This window comes from Etheostoma spectabile, chromosome 12 (genome assembly GCF_008692095.1).
Source record: "Etheostoma spectabile isolate EspeVRDwgs_2016 chromosome 12, UIUC_Espe_1.0, whole genome shotgun sequence".
NCBI lineage: Eukaryota > Metazoa > Chordata > Actinopteri > Perciformes > Percidae > Etheostoma > Etheostoma spectabile.
This window is the reverse complement of record NC_045744.1, coordinates 19,639,215-19,655,216: the sequence shown is the minus strand read 5'-3', so window position 1 is coordinate 19,655,216 and position 16,002 is coordinate 19,639,215. Positions and strand designations below refer to the sequence as shown.

Sequence of the window (16,002 nt, the reverse complement as noted above, 5' to 3'; positions counted from 1 at the left end):
TCAACAATTTTTATGACTCATGGTAAATTTTTTAAGTCCAAGCTACTGTGTGAAAGAGACAAATAACCCAAAGACATGAAGATTACGTCAGGTCAGATAACTTAGAGTGATAAGGCCATGCTTAAGCGTCCAAAGGTTGAGCGTTCAAATCCCAGAGAATGTAAACGTTTCAGAACCACTTACAGTCATAAAGAATGAAAAAAGATGACGTAAAATACAATTCATTTTTTATCACCTTTTTCGAGATGCTAAACTATGACGTTTTATCACTATCAATTTTTTCCACATAATATACTATGACTTTTTTATCACTTTTTACAACTTACTATACTATGACTTTTTATCACTTTTTTCAACATTCTATACTGTGACTTTAATCCCTTTTGTTGACATACTTTAATGATACTTTTTCGACATACTCTACTATAACTTTTCATCACTTTTTCCAAAATACTATACTATGACCTTTTCATCACTTTTTTAAACAGAAGTCTCGTGTCAGGTCAGATAGCTTACATAATATACTTTTTTAATACATTTTTTTGACACACTATACTATGACGTTTTGTCACTTTTTTCAACATGCTATAACTTTTTCATCATGTTTTACTATGACTTTTTTATCCCTTTTTTCGATTATGAATTTTTTTTACATTTTTTCGACATACTATACTATGACTTTTTTTTATTAATTTTTTCGACATACTATACTATGATTTTTTTCACTTTTCCCGACATGCTACGACTTTTTTGACATGTTTTACTATGACTTTTTTCATTAATTTTTATGACTCATGGTAAACTTTAGGTTCATGTTATACTATGACGGTTTTAATCACTTTTTTCAACATACTATACCATGACCTTTTCTTGCTTAGCTTTTGTGTCGGGTCAGATAGCTCACGGAGATGAGAGCATGGTTGAAAGACGGAAGGTTAAGCGTTCAAACCTAAAATGCTTTGGTAAGTTTTGATGTCCAATAAATCAAGTGAAAGAGGCAAATGTGCCCAAGCCCTAGTGTTTGTCGTTGGTCTGATAGCTTAGGGTGATAGAATGGTTTGAAGACACAAGGTTCAGTATTCAAATCATGACATGCTATACTATGACTTTAAAAAGTTTTTTTTAAACATTCAATACTGTGACTTTTATTGAAAAACTTCACTATGCCTTTTTATCACTTTTCCTGGTGCTCAAGGTGAGGTCATTATATTAATACCACTTATTTTTTAGGCTTTTTTAGGTTTATTCAATGGGACGTTTACGAGTGCTCTTTGTGTGATAATTAAACATCAAGTCAATGCAAAGCATGAAGGATCAGCTGCTGTTACAATTACAGACAGTAATATGAACAATAACACAGCTTTGCAATTGATTTATATTAATTATTTTTTTACAGTATATTGTGTGTATTTGTGTTATGATAACAATAATATAAGTATTAGGAATATATATGCATAAATAATGCATTTTCTTGTTTTTCATAGCATCTTTTGTTACAAAGTGCTTTACAAAAAAAAGTTTAAAAGAACAAAAGATGAGTACAACACAAACATTACAGCAGCACATACATTACACCAGAACAATTAGAGGCTACTATTCAAAATAGAGCACATGGCTCAAGCACAAAAACATTTAGAAAAGAGATGGATAGGTCTTCAGTTTGCTGACATGAGTCCCAGAGGAAGACTATTCCAAAGCCCGGGACCCAGGAGAGCAAATGCACAGTCCCCTTGTGTTTTCAGTCTTCTACGAGGTACAGCAGGGAAGTTGTTTGAAGGACCTATGCGTGCATGTATGTATCTATGAGTCGGTAGGTGTGTGTTTGGTACACTCACCCCAGGTACAGCATTGAAGGTCTGTGGTAGTACATTATAGCTGGGCTGATATCCTCGACTGCCATCTTGAAGCTCCTGTTCCACAAAAGCAGGAATTAGTGTGTTTTGTCCTTACTTTTTAATGTAAGGATATTTTTAAAGGTGTTTCCAAAGATGTATGCATTACTTCAGACAGGAACAGGTCTTCTCAGATTTGGAATTGTGAGTTAACTCACACTCACTGGGTGTGTGTATGTGTGTGTGTGTGCATGTGTGTGCATGTGTGTGTGTACCTGGCTGTGGATCCTGTGTTGTTGGGTCCACTCTGGTAGTTTGCTGATCGTCTGAGACGCTGCTGAGGGGGAAGGTCCCGAATGGATTAACTCTCCGAGCTGAAATACATACAGAATCTGGTTTAGAGCTATGATCCAACGTTGATTTCCCCAGTCAAGTCCATTTTTATCAGGTTATGTCCACACATTGATCCAAACTTACACATATCCGCATACGCACCTGGATCTTGCGCCAGCCGTTGCGCGCTCTGATGTAGAGCTCTCCTCCCTTCTCAGACACGTAGGCGAAGGTTCCCTCTGCAGCCCGTTGAGTCTCTCTGCTCAGAGCGTGGCTCGTCTTATAGATAGTTACCTGAACATACACAACAATCACAGCATCATACTGGCATTATTTACTAGTAAGAGTCATTTTATCAATGTATCTATACTACAGATAAATCTGTTCTGGACATTTGTCCAAATAAGTGTCAATATTAAGACAAATCATGTTAAAATAAGTCAGACAATGTCACTAAATTCACAAAAATTCTAAAAAAAAATTGAGATTTTTAGGGACTGTTCGTTTTTTACTTAAAAAAATTCAAAAAAATAATAATTTCAGAATTTTGAACATAAGACCTTATTTCCAAGGTAGCCAGTGTGTTTGTGAGACAGTTTTCACCACTTTTCATCCACTCCTTCCAGTTGCAGAGTTGGCTGGTGCTAGGCTAGTGCAAGTCAACAGTATCTGCTAGCCTGCCACTAAAAACAGTCTTTACCACTCCACAGTACACCAAAGGCAAATAAATTATAATGCCAGACTATCGATGTAAATGTCTGTTGAAAAAACAATGTTAGATAGAATATCTAACATTACTCTATCAGAAATAAAACTAGAACATAAAACGACCCTTATTATTATATTATTAGGACTAAAGCATTGTAAATGCATACACTCTGTGGTACAACATAAAAACGTACGCATTAAATGTTAAATGTTAGTATGTACTGTATATTTCTTGTAGTGCAAAAGACAGCCCTTGACAAGTGAAAAAACATCAGATTGAGGTAAAATGCCTTGCTAAATGGCAGCTACTTTACCGGATTGGCATATCCTGGAGATCCTGGTGGGCCAGCAGGACCAGGAGGGCCGGGGGTACTAACACCTGATGATGATTATGATGATGATGATGATGATGATGACACGTCAGAAATACATTTAACAGATACAAGACAATGGTTCCAGTCAGACTGACATGTAATACATGAGATCTATAACTTTTATGGGTATGAGCGAAGGTCTCCATCTTTTTCGCACATTCACATACCCGATCCATATGCAGGTGCAGGTCCTGGGGGTCCAGCAGGACCAGGCGGCCCTCGGGGACCAGGTCGTCCGAACCCAGGGGCCCCAGGTTCGCCCACAGGACCAACAGGTCCTTGAGGACCCACGATCGACTCCCCTTTTGGACCCTACAGGAACAGAGTCATCTAGCAATTCCTCACTGCTTTTTACCATTTTATTCAGGTGAACATTTTCACTTTGTGGTACACGCAACCTCAAAGATATTCAACAACAGTAAACTCAGCAAACATTAGCATATATATATATATAGGTCATGTGATCCGAGACATTGATTACAATTCATAATTCCAATACCTGAATAATTACTAACTAAGTGGAACAGTATTTTCTGGATGTAGCTTATGATTATTAGAACTTACCACAAGTCCTGACCTCCCGGGCAGTCCTGGTGGACCAGGCAGACCGACGTCACCCTTCTCTCCCTTCTGACCTTTGTATCCCTTATCACCACTTGCACCCTTAGAGATCCACAAAAAAGTGACAAATACTGAAGATCAACCACACGCCATTTAAAGACAAATTCAGGAGGATCCAGAAGTTCTGAGTCTCTCACTGCCAGCGTCCCCCTTCACACATGTCACAGTGATTTGAGTGTATTCTGAATCAGTACTCACCACAATTCCATCTGGAAACCCGGGTGCTGAGAAGAAAAATGAGAAGACTTTAATGAGTATAAGTTCTACATATACAATATATATATATATATATATATATATATATATATACATATTCACAGTACTGTGCAAAAGTCTTAGGCAGGTGTGAGAAAATGCTGTATTCTAAGAATGTTTTCAAAAATATAATGATTGTTTATTTTTATCAATTTACAAAATCGAAATCACATCAATATTTGGTGTTACTACTATTTGCCTTCAAACCAGCATTAATTCTTACAGGTACAAAAAGTCAGGCAACGTTGAGAATCGTTGAGAATCTACTTTCTGTCCCCAGAGTCAGAACTAAACAGGGTGAAGCAGCTTTCAGTTTCTATGCTCCTCATATCTGGAATAAACTCCCAGAAACCTGCAGATCCGCTGCTACTCTCAGTTCTTTTAAATCAAGGCTGAACACCTTTCTTTTTGATGCTGCCTTTCTTTAAATGACTGCTCATTTCTTTAAATTTCTTATGCTGCACTGTAACTTTTATTCTTGTGTTTTATGTGTCCAAATGTTTCTGTTTTGTTTTTAACTGTCTATTCATGTGTTTTATTGGTTTTTAATGTTTATGATTTTTAACTGTTTGTACTTGTGTTTTATCTGTTTAACTGACTTTGTGTAAAGCACTTTGAATTGCCCTGTTGCTGAAATGTGCTATACAAATAAAGCTGCCTTGCCTTGCCTTGCCTAGACGCAGTGGTCGGCCAAGGAAATGTAGTGGAGCAGATAGAAAACACATCAAGCTCGTTTCCCTTTGAAATCGGAGATGTCCAGCAGTGGCATCAGCTCAGAACTGGCTGAAACCAGTGGGACAATGAGTGTGTGCACCCAACAGTGAAGCATGGTGGAGCCCTGACTTCGACATCATCGAGTGTGTCTGGGATTAAGTGTACCTAGAAGAATTGATGCTGCCTTGAAGGCAAAGGGGGGTCACACCAAATCTTGATTTGATTTAGATCTTCTGTTCATTCACTGCATTTTGTTAATAGATGAAAATGAACTATTGACACTTCCATTTTTGAAAGTCTTAGTTTACAGCATTAATCATACCTGCCAAAAACGTTTGCACAGTACTACACACTTACACACACACACACACACACACACATATATATATATATATATATATATATATATATATATATATATATATATATATAAAATGGTTTTAACCACATGGGAACCCAGGTGTAAGGTGAGAGAGCAAGTCAATTGCATCACATGGATGTCTGTTGTAAAGGTCTTACCTGGCTCTCCAGGTATTCCTACATCGCCTTTGTCTCCTTTAGCTAACTCTTCCCCTCTCAATGACTCCTACACACACACACACCACCACACACACACACACACACACACACACACACACACACACACACACACACACACACACACACACACAGCAATTAACAATGCATGGATACCAGCACATTGTGCACATGCACACAAGGCACAGAGTGCTCAACACATAGATGAAAGTTTGAAAATCTGTACAGTGAAAAACACAGTAATAAAAAGACACAGATGGAAAAATCCATCACTGTCAGCACTGCAAAAACACCTATTACTGTAAATACAATGGACGCATGCTAGATATACCAGCATGTACAACCCAGTCTTGGCTGCGGTGGTTAAAATACAAAAGGTTAAGGAAAAGGGTTAAAACATGCTTTTCTGAAACAGATCTGCATTAATGAATGCATTTAAACTGTTGCTGATTTCAACATGTTGTTACAGTAAGTTACTCAAGTCAAAGACGTCCTGGACACCCCTATCACACATCATTGACCGCTGCTGCCTTTAATGATGATTTTGTGCAATTCATTGCATCTCGCAAATGTCTTAAATAGAATTGTTAATCATCAAAATGAAAAAATTGGATGTGACCTACTGTACACTTAATCATGGTAGTGTCATGAATTCCCATTCACTTATGAGTCAGGTGAAAGTTTAGACATTCATTTTACATGGAGGAGCCCGTCACCAAACCTCAAAAATGACATTTGAAGGGCCAAATTCCAATCATAAGTCTTAGATCAAACCTCCATAGGTAGATTTTTATCAAATTATATACTTACATCAAATTCCACTTCCAACCAGTATTCAGACTTTGGCAGAATTTCACAATTGTAATGAACTTTGCACAGCTATTGTGGCTGGTTTTCTGATAAGAATGTGTGTATGTATACATAACCCCCATTAGCGCCTATTACCAGTTTACGTGATTGGAATTCAGCAAAACAGAAGCTGCAGCGTCACCAGAGGCCACAGAACTGCATACTTCAAACAGAAAGTTTTCAAGCAGAACTCAAAAACCCAGCACCATGAGAATAGACTGTACATTTCTGAAAAGATTTATGTCTACCTGATGAACAGCAAGCCAAAGTTTGATATATCTCAACTATATAAAAAAAACATATATCACAATACAATCAATTAAGGAAGTAGCATTTCTTTGGAATCAATAAAAATGAAATAGCCTGTCATGACCATGCTCTTTGTAAAATCTCCTCTATGTATTCTTTTTTTGAATTGATTGAACTAAAAAAGTGAATTGGCAATGACTCTTACGTACATACAGCAGAAGAGTATCAATAGTGTCAATTAGAGGTTTACCAGCGCTTCCTCTTTGTTGAGGGCGGTAAGGACAGACGAGGCAAGCAGGATTTAGGCTCAGACCCCTTTAACACCTGGCATTAACATTTGTCATGGGTGATAAGATTGGATTTCCCAGACACAGAAAACCTGGCTATAAATAAACTCAATATGCAAAGATTGGAATAGCCACATTGCATTTACAGATGGCTAATGCATCTTTAATCCACATCTGGCAACTACTTACAATCCCGTTTGCATGTAGATCCAACCACAAGTATGTGTCAGGTAGGTAAGATAATGATGTTTAGACACAACCTGCCTATAAGAGGAATGTTAACGCCTGATGAAATGGGGCCAGAACGACAAACACGTAGCCTTTTTAAGGATCATTAGGACAGTAGGAGAGCCAAGAGGAAGGAGATGAGAAAATGAAGGGAGGTAAAAGAGTTGTTTGTAGCCCAGACCAGAAAGTTGCCATGCTGCCACACCCAAAAAGACACAAAAAAAAGACACCAAAAGAACCACCGGATGGTCCGATTTCAAAGTGAAACAGACCAATCAGATGGTCCGACTAAGACTTACTCGTCCCTTTTTGCAGTGCGGTCTGGGGCGCACCGGAAACACTGTCTTTAAAATTCAAAGAAGAGCAGTGTAATCAGACTAAATGAGTCAGGTCAAACACTGTACTGTAGAACTTCACAGATATGAATTCACACACCAACAGGCTGGCTTTCAATGATAGTGGTGCTCCACAGACTACTTATACTTGATCACGGATCTTTTTTGTCAAAGCCAGTATGTTTAGTTTAGCTTTATTATAAGGATCCCCATTAGCTGACCCCTAGACGACGAGCTATTCTTCCTGGGGTCCAAAACAACATTTAATTATATGTGTTGTATTTTTAATCTCTGACTACTGGAGCCATACTTTTCTGAATTCTAGTACACATCCCCATGTTTGGTGATGTTCTGTGGAAGCCAACCCTGTCATAATAATTCAGATCATCAATATAAAAACGTTTTCTGGATGTGGGCTTATTTTAATCTATACTTAACATATGTCTCTAAGACAAGCCTTTTAAAAATTGTAATGCAAGTTGTTGGCTGTGTATCGTCCCCCCAGTCCAACTAAAAATGATAAAGTAGAGAAATAAAAAGATGGAAACTTACTCCTTTCAGCCCAACAACTTTTCCTGGATGTCCAGGTGGGCCCGGAGGACCTGGAGGTCCCTGAGAGAGACAATATAATCACATCAGTGTCAGTGCCCCATCTCATTAATGAGATAGTCAGACAGTTTCAAAGTGAAGTGAAAACTAACTAAAGGGACAAGCCATGATCCTAATGTGAACAAAAGGGTCACCCCACCACCAACAATCTGTTACATCAGCAATTCTTGTATGTCTTATTTGTAGTTATGTGAATATATTGGTCTTAAATGTTAAATGCCTTATTGATTCGGTATCCAACAACAAGAAAATCACAGATCTTTTCTTTCATTCCTTTCCCTCTTACCGGTAGGCCGACAGCATCTCCTTTGTCCCCTTTCCTCCCAGGCATACCAGATCGACCCTACAGGAAGAGAAACATTCATACACGTCAGGCTTTGTGCAGTGTGTACTACAAATATACTACAAATGTGAATATCCCCTTCTTGCGGGACAAAGAAAGGAATGTCTTCCAAAGCATGAGGTGCTGACATCCTCCAGGTTTGAACAGTTCCGGGGAGTTCTGGGGTGTTTTGGGTCATTTTTTGTACATGTAGAGATGGATCAATGATGTTTATATTAATTGCTGTTGTGATTTTCTGAATCATCTTGATTTAGCAAATAAGCTGGTCTGCTCTCTTATTTCTTCCTTTGGCCTAGCGTACCTTCTCATGAGCCTGGCGAGGCGTTGAGTGACACATGGAGCTCTGCAAGTGTTCCCTGATCATGTACTTTTATTGGGCTGTGTCTGTGGCCACTGGCACAAATGCTTGTAGTTTATTTTGTCTATAATCAGTACATGTACTCTATACAAGTGCAATATATCATTTGAGTACTAGCCAACCAAAGACTTCAAGAACTGCTGCATGTTTTGTGTGGAAGGTCCAACACTGAAAGGTTTCTTTTGGCACCAAGAAATATATTACACAAATAATATATTGGGGTTATGCACTTTTTACATTGAGTTTTGAGTGGCAGTACCTCAACACACACTCTATCAACAAACAGATGGTAATTTCCTGACAAATACACAACTAATACAAGGTACTCACAGGGCGACCGGGGAAGCCATATTCTCCTTTTTGTCCAGATGGTCCTATTGGGCCCTGGGATAAGAAACACAGTGATGTACACAAAAATTAATTCCTCGTTTAGCAGTTTTCCACAGTAGTTCATAAGAACAAGAAGAAAAATATGTGTGGAGCTTGTCTTAATTAACGAATGTGAGTCTGTAGGTTTTTTTTTATTTGACATGAGCTCACCATAAGTCCAGCAGGTCCAGGGAACCCACGGTCACCCTATACATTACAACGCAGAACAGCAAAATGACACATGAGAATTCGAAGAAAATGTGAAAAGAGATTTCAAAGACTGCTTGTTTCTAGAACAACTGAAGAATATCCCCATCTTCCCAAAATCACAGATTCATGTCTTTAAAGAAGTTGAGCTCCTTTGTATTTATTCGGCTTTAGGATTAGGATTTAGGACACTTGCAGTGGTCAGTGTGCAATAACTAGAACACTGGGAGCAATTGAAGTACATTACAAGGGATAATAAAACAGAACGTTTTGACCTTGACTTCTTAAGGAAGGAGGTGTAATGTAGTTTATAATATTTCAATTTAGGAATCTTATTGAATTATAACAGCCAGAAAAACATTGACATGTCAAGTTACATCGCTGTACAATGCATCAACACAAGTAGAGTTGGTAAGAAATATTGACATCCAATCTTTAAATGTACTCATCCTTCTGTGTGCTTATCGTATCCAGTAACTCAAATGTGTGTCTTTGACTGGCTGAGTGACTGCTGTTGATATACTGCAGTGCAGGTAGACCTCAACTCTTTATTATTGTGGAAAACTGAGTATCTGTGGGGTAGCATGGAGGGACCAGGGCATAAATCTTACTTCCTGGGGTTACATTATTAGATGCATCATCTTACTGTCATTGCCCACTGTAGGTTACTGGGTAAGGTATGGCCAGATAGGGGTAAGGGATTTCTTTTCTGGTACCTTGATGCCTTTGGGACCTTGGGGGCCTTTTGGCGCTGATAAGAGGGATCCATCAGCAGCAATGGTCACCCCCGGCTCACCCTTCTCTCCCTGTAAGTGTAAAGACATGGTTATGGCGGTTAAATACTTCTGCATAAACAGTATTATATGTTAGACATTTTTTAACACGTATTTGTGACATGATATTTGTCATAACAATCCCCATTCTGTTTAGTCCTCACCTTGTACCCTGCGGGCCCCTGGACACCTGGAGGGCCTATGTCTCCCTTCGGTCCTCTGGGGCCCTGGAGTAAGGATGATAGCATTTTAAAATGGAAGGTTTAAAGATTTGTAGATTCTACAGTATATATGTAAAAAAACATTTCATGGGTCCTGGTCTGGATTTATGAAGAGCTAAAATTATATTAAAGTGATATAAACAAAAAAAACACCATCCGTGGCAACAACATACCTACCCTGTTTAACCCAAAGACAGCAAAGGCAAAATCGGAAAAGAATATGTTACATTGCTTTGAAATTATTGTTGCATCTTTGTTCATAGAAAAATACTCATGTACACACTTAAATCAAATTTTCATAACTCAGACATCACGAGATACAAATGCTCAGCATAAGGTAGTGTAGCAAATTGCTCTTACAGGAAATCCAGCTCTGCCAGGCAAGCCTTCAGGGCCCTGCAACACGCAGACAAAACACACACATCCACACACACATACATGCATATGTACACATAAACAGGGATGCAGGCAAAAGCAGTAGAACTGGGTTAATGACATGCTCATACACAACATCAAACACAAATGCAGCCAAAGCACTTTAAATGCATTGCTTCTGCTACAGTAAAGTATTGGCTTCTTGTATTGTAGCTCTAAAATTTCTCCCTGAATTTTTGATGTCACACATGCAAGTAGCGGTAATCCAGGTATCATCTTAAAAGATATTAATAGCGTAGTGCTACGCACCATGGGCCCTGGTGGTCCTCTGATCTCTGTGAAGTTGAAGATACCATCTGTAACATTGAGCAGCAGCTGTAGACAGAATAGTCAATGATTAAATGTGGGCACTGTTTGCATATTTTACATATTTAGAGGTTTGTAAAATTCATTCAACATGGTCATGAAACTACCGACTATAAATGGTATAAATGTATTTTTAAATGTAGTTTTATTTTTGTTATTTTATTGGATGTTATTGCGACTCTTTACTGCACCTATTAACATAAGCTGAGAAAGCATTTTTAAGCCACATGGGATTTACATCTGCGGTTGGGGCTGCACGATTATGGCAAAATTAGATCACAATTAATTATCACGATGAATACTTGCTGACTCATTATCCAGAGTCTAGCATGCAGGATGGTGAATGGGTCCATTACGGGTCAAATAGCGGGTCAGCAGAGTTACACACGTCGTGTGAATGAAATGTCTGCATCGTCACTGCGCTGCATTTTTATAAACTATGATATTCTGGCCATGGGTCACATCTCTGGTCCAGGTCCAGCAGACTCCGTCTCACACGCTATTACTCTACGGACTGAAGTTGGTTGGATTCAATAACTTCTTCTGTGTTTTTCGCCGTGGCCACCGCAATAACAGAGTTACGGAAACACTGGTACAAATACAGGTTTGCCTCTCATGCTTAACAATGTACGGCTGTTAATAACAATTAAAACTGTGAAAAAATGTCAGCAGCGTGGACTGGTGCTGTTGCCGCTTTGTCTCTCCATGTAACCCGGGAGGCGTGTATGAGTAAATGGGGGAGGTGCTGCGCGAAGAGTAAGAGGAGAGAGAGTAGAGGAGAGATACTAACACATGCACGGCTTTACAGAAAAAAATGGGTCATGTATCGCAACATTAAACCATATCGATATAAACAACATTGCTTCATTTGTGGAGAAGCAGCAGATGCGAGGACGTTACGTGCACCTAGGCAACCTAGGAAAAATGTTAGTCGCACCCCGGAGCCCTGTGAGCTAACAGACACTATCTAGCACCCTAGAGCCCTGTGAGCTAACAGACACCAACTAGCACTGGTCACTGCTGTTGTCTGAAAAACAACAGATGGGACGAAATGTTGCGTTTACTGGTGAACTGGTAAAACTTGAGACCGACGCATGACCGGATGCTATCTGTTGTGGAATTTTTCCACATGTTACTCTGTCCTCTGTGACTGTCTACATCTAGAAACTAAGCTGCACGGTGCAGGGTACAACTGACTGGCACATGATCAGACAGTGGTTTAAGGAGAGGTAGATTGGCTTTGCAATAATACTCGGAGTGTTCTATGAACAGAATGACACATTTAAAATATTGCTCGATCACGCAAATTTGATCGTGGAAAGCCAAAATCGTGATTGTGATAAATTTGGACTAATTGTGCAGCCCTATCTACGGTACATCCATCAGATATGATATGATATGGCTACAGTCATAATCACAGTCTGTTTCAATCAGCCTTGGCAGCAATGATACAGACTTGCAACGGAGCTACTGTAGGTACAGCTACTGTAAGGGTGTGCTCACTCGTCCTGTGGTCACAACCAGTGCTGTTCTAAAACATAATACATAATACAAAATCCTAATACAGCACAGCCTTCCTCTATGGAAGGAACACAAAACTTATTGCAAAAGAATGCAAAACACTGCAAGGTGGAAAGTCATTTTTTAATGTTCAATTGTGTAACGTTCTTCATTCAACTAAATGTGATTTGACACGTGTGTGTGTGTGTGTGTGTGTGTGTGTGTGTGTGTGTGTGTGTGCGTGTGCGTGTGCGTGTGCGCACGTACATCTGGCAGATTAATGATAGGTCCAGGAGGTCCAGGAAGCCCAGGTGGTCCTAGAATACTGAGTCCATCAACGCCTCGATCACCCTATAGGAGACAAAACTAGTTAGTCATTATTATGATAACAATGTAAGTAAAGGGGCAGGCCATCTGGCTTGGCAGGAGTCGTCAACAAAGTCATCAATCAAATATGAATATTATTCCAAGGGACAGACATAAGGGGGTCCCCAGTTTATTCTTTATCTTGTAAGGGGTCCTTGGCCAGACATTTTTAAAACGTAGGTATCACTTAATATCCACATATTATGTTTTTAGCAACCCTACCTTAGGTCCTTGATGGCCTTTTTCTCCTTTGGCCCCCTTTTTGTAGAGTAAAGAGAGATTAAAAGTTATTCATGTGTTGCTACCCATAATCAAGTAGCATGTTATGCTTAAGGGTGATCTGAAAAGGAGGTTTATATAAATTATTCTGACATGCCATACATGTAAAATCAAGTAAGACTCATCCGCACATTTGTTGTGTAAACACCTGCTACTTACCCTAGCACCTGGTAGTCCAGCAGGACCCGGAATACCCTCTGGTCCTGGGTCTCCTGGCTCACCCTGCAATCACACACAGCATGGACAGAACTCAAAGGATGCACATAGCTGAAGTAATTTCACTGTGACAGGGGTTGCATACATGTGTTTATTACAATCATCACAATATGTAACATATTTCTTCTTCTTTTGCATAAATGATGAGAACTTCTTTTCACAGGTATGCCTCACTGTTACTAGCAATACACTCAAATCATGGAAAGACTAGAGCTCTAAAAATAGCCCTAGATCGACTGACAACAAATATAAACAGTAAAGACAGAACAAACAGGACAGAATATTATACACTATCTGAGAAAGAAATCTAAAACATTGCCATTTCAGAATTACCTTGACAGAAAGACCTGGAGGACCTGGGGCACCGTTCTCACCCTACAGAAGACAATGAGAGAGCATCTTCAACTACTGAGCAAGACGGCGCAATAAAAAGTGCATGCACAGAGGACTCATGCATGTATTGGCTGTTAACAATACAACAATAGATATCTTTCTGCAAGCATGAAGAGTACATAATGCGTTTTTATAAGGAGATTACCTTAGGTCCCTGTGGGCCAAGTATGCCAGGGGGACCCTAGGGAAAAACAAATACAGAAAACGCTTATATGTAAAGTATATGAAACAATTTTGCACAGTCGCACATACAGTACAGTACAAACGCACATACTCTTGCACTGACCTGTGGGCCTCTGACTCCAGCTCCAATGAGCATGTCAGTCTTCCCAGAGCCCTCCATGTCCTAGAAATAAAAACACAGCCTGCTGTTACTTATTAAACGGTCCTCCTTTGCTCTCCTCTGCTCTAAATTAACCTGTTGTCTCTTTCTTGGCTCATGAAATAAAGTAAAGTAGGTCAATATGGATTAGTCAACAGCATTGTGCGTAGATAATTGGTATTAAATGGCGTCACCTCTACAAAGAATTTGGTTCCTGGAGGTCCGGGAGGGCCAGGGGGTCCTGGGGGACCTGACGGGCCTCTCTTACCCTGTGGACCACTTGGCCCTGGTGGCCCTGGGGACCCTGCTGTACCCACAGACCCACATTCACCCTGAAGAGATAAAAAGAAAAAGCTGGTTAACATTGAGTTGTCCTTCTTCTGAACTAACAACCAAAAATGTGTTTATTGTTGTGAAGTATATTACCTTAGGTCCAGGTGGCCCAGATAACCCTTGGTCCCCCTATGGATGTAAAGAAGAAAGAAAGAAGAAAGAAAGACAGAAAGAAAGAAAGAAAGAAAGAAAGAAAGAAAGAAAGAAAGAAAGAAAGAAAGTAGTAACTGAGCACTTCCTCTTTTATTTAGCATTTAACAGTCCCATGGCATTAAAATTTCACTTTATGAGGTTTTAAACATTAACATGCATTCCCCTAGCCTGCCTATGGTCCCCCAGTGGCTAGAAATGGTGACAGGTGTAAACCGAGCCCTGGGTATCCTGCTCTGTCTTTGAGAAAATGAAAGCTCAGATGGGCCGATCTGGAATCTTGCCCCTTATGAGGTCATAAGGAATAAGGTTACCTTGCCTTTCTCTGCTTTGCCAGCCCAGAGAATTTGGCCCACCCATGAGAAAGAGAGAGACATCATGGCTTTCAAACGAGCAAAGTGCCCCCCCTCTTCAATAGCTACAGACACTAAAGAAAGACAGACATACTAAAGAAAGCTCATTGTGGGACTGGCTCTAGTGGCTGTAATTCTGCACCAAGGCTGAATTTTGGAAAAGAGACTTCGGATACAGTATTAGGGGACCACTAAGGCCAATATAAAAGCATCCAATATGCACCATGTCATCGGACCTTTAAGGTCAATGTAAATAGTGGCAGTCCATACATTATTAAACATGGATATCAAACAAATTTAGATGTGTGTGTAGAATATTAGGCCTTTCAGAGCAGTGCTTGTAATCAACATTTTATCCCTGACTCTTTTCTTCTCATTATATAATCTCAAAACCATGGTCATTTTACATAGTCCAGTGGTGCCCAAATGTGGTGCAGTAAAAATAACTACTATTTCTTTCCTGTGGATATCAATATTCCCTCTGCACTGAACCAAAACAAGCAAAAAAAGGGGACAGTGACTTTGATAAAGCACACTGGGTCTCTAGGCCAGGACCCAATCCATCTTGAGGACCATACCTTCTCTCCAACAGCTCCTGGGAGACCTGGAGACCCATCTTTTCCTGCAGGACCCTGGTCATGCAAACACAGAAAAAAACATGAGTAGAGGTAAGACAAATAAAACAGCGATTTGCCACAGAACATATGCATATGTAAAAATATATATATAAAAATAAAGGAGCAATTTGATGCTAAGCTGTTTGTTAACCCTTTAGCCATTCAAAGGGACCCACACCAAATCCAATGGTGACAGCCTGTCAGTTTAAAGGAATACTGGGTCATTAGTCAGTTTCCATAAGTGATAAGATCATCCATGCCACACTGAGTCAGCTACAAAATTGTTATTAACTTCAGTACCCCCTTTGGTTTAGACAGTGTTGTGACTTACTAGCCTCACAGTCAATTGAGATCATATATTCATTTTATTTAACAAATAAAACAAGTAACATTTATTTCCTATTCAACTCCTTCTGCTGGAGTGGGTTACTGGCATTCAGCTGTGATGGTGTATGAAGGAGAGGAGTCAGCAACCATGTAGGCAAGGATGATGTTGTCTTTTCTCTTATCACTTAAGAGGAACGTTTAAG

At 39.5% G+C, this 16,002-nt stretch overlaps 1 protein-coding gene across 5 annotated transcripts in view; it reads right to left on the bottom strand.

Annotated features, from left to right (window-relative positions):
- The window catches only part of LOC116698864 (collagen alpha-1(XV) chain), a 60,090-nt gene that overhangs the window by 7,839 nt on the left and 36,249 nt on the right, over positions 1–16,002 (bottom strand). For 4 of the 5 annotated variants that reach the window (XM_032531084.1, XM_032531080.1, XM_032531081.1 and 1 more), the window contains 26 exons: positions 15,434–15,487; positions 14,446–14,481; positions 14,214–14,351; positions 13,984–14,043; positions 13,843–13,878; positions 13,638–13,679; positions 13,248–13,310; positions 13,032–13,067; positions 12,711–12,794; positions 10,887–10,952; positions 10,563–10,598; positions 10,146–10,208; positions 9,925–10,014; positions 9,173–9,208; positions 8,963–9,016; positions 8,218–8,274; positions 7,875–7,934; positions 7,287–7,331; positions 5,357–5,423; positions 4,067–4,092; positions 3,812–3,910; positions 3,415–3,559; positions 3,188–3,252; positions 2,328–2,459; positions 2,108–2,206; positions 1,836–1,910 (listed from right to left, as the gene is read on the bottom strand). In XM_032531084.1, coding sequence (XP_032386975.1) covers positions 1,836–1,910; positions 2,108–2,206; positions 2,328–2,459; positions 3,188–3,252; positions 3,415–3,559; positions 3,812–3,910; positions 4,067–4,092; positions 5,357–5,423; positions 7,287–7,331; positions 7,875–7,934; positions 8,218–8,274; positions 8,963–9,016; positions 9,173–9,208; positions 9,925–10,014; positions 10,146–10,208; positions 10,563–10,598; positions 10,887–10,952; positions 12,711–12,794; positions 13,032–13,067; positions 13,248–13,310; positions 13,638–13,679; positions 13,843–13,878; positions 13,984–14,043; positions 14,214–14,351; positions 14,446–14,481; positions 15,434–15,487 — 1,764 coding nt within the window. The remainder of the gene's footprint in view (positions 1–1,835; positions 1,911–2,107; positions 2,207–2,327; positions 2,460–3,187; positions 3,253–3,414; positions 3,560–3,811; positions 3,911–4,066; positions 4,093–5,356; positions 5,424–7,286; positions 7,332–7,874; positions 7,935–8,217; positions 8,275–8,962; positions 9,017–9,172; positions 9,209–9,924; positions 10,015–10,145; positions 10,209–10,562; positions 10,599–10,886; positions 10,953–12,710; positions 12,795–13,031; positions 13,068–13,247; positions 13,311–13,637; positions 13,680–13,842; positions 13,879–13,983; positions 14,044–14,213; positions 14,352–14,445; positions 14,482–15,433; positions 15,488–16,002) is intronic. The other variant, XM_032531083.1, reaches the window with a different exon arrangement.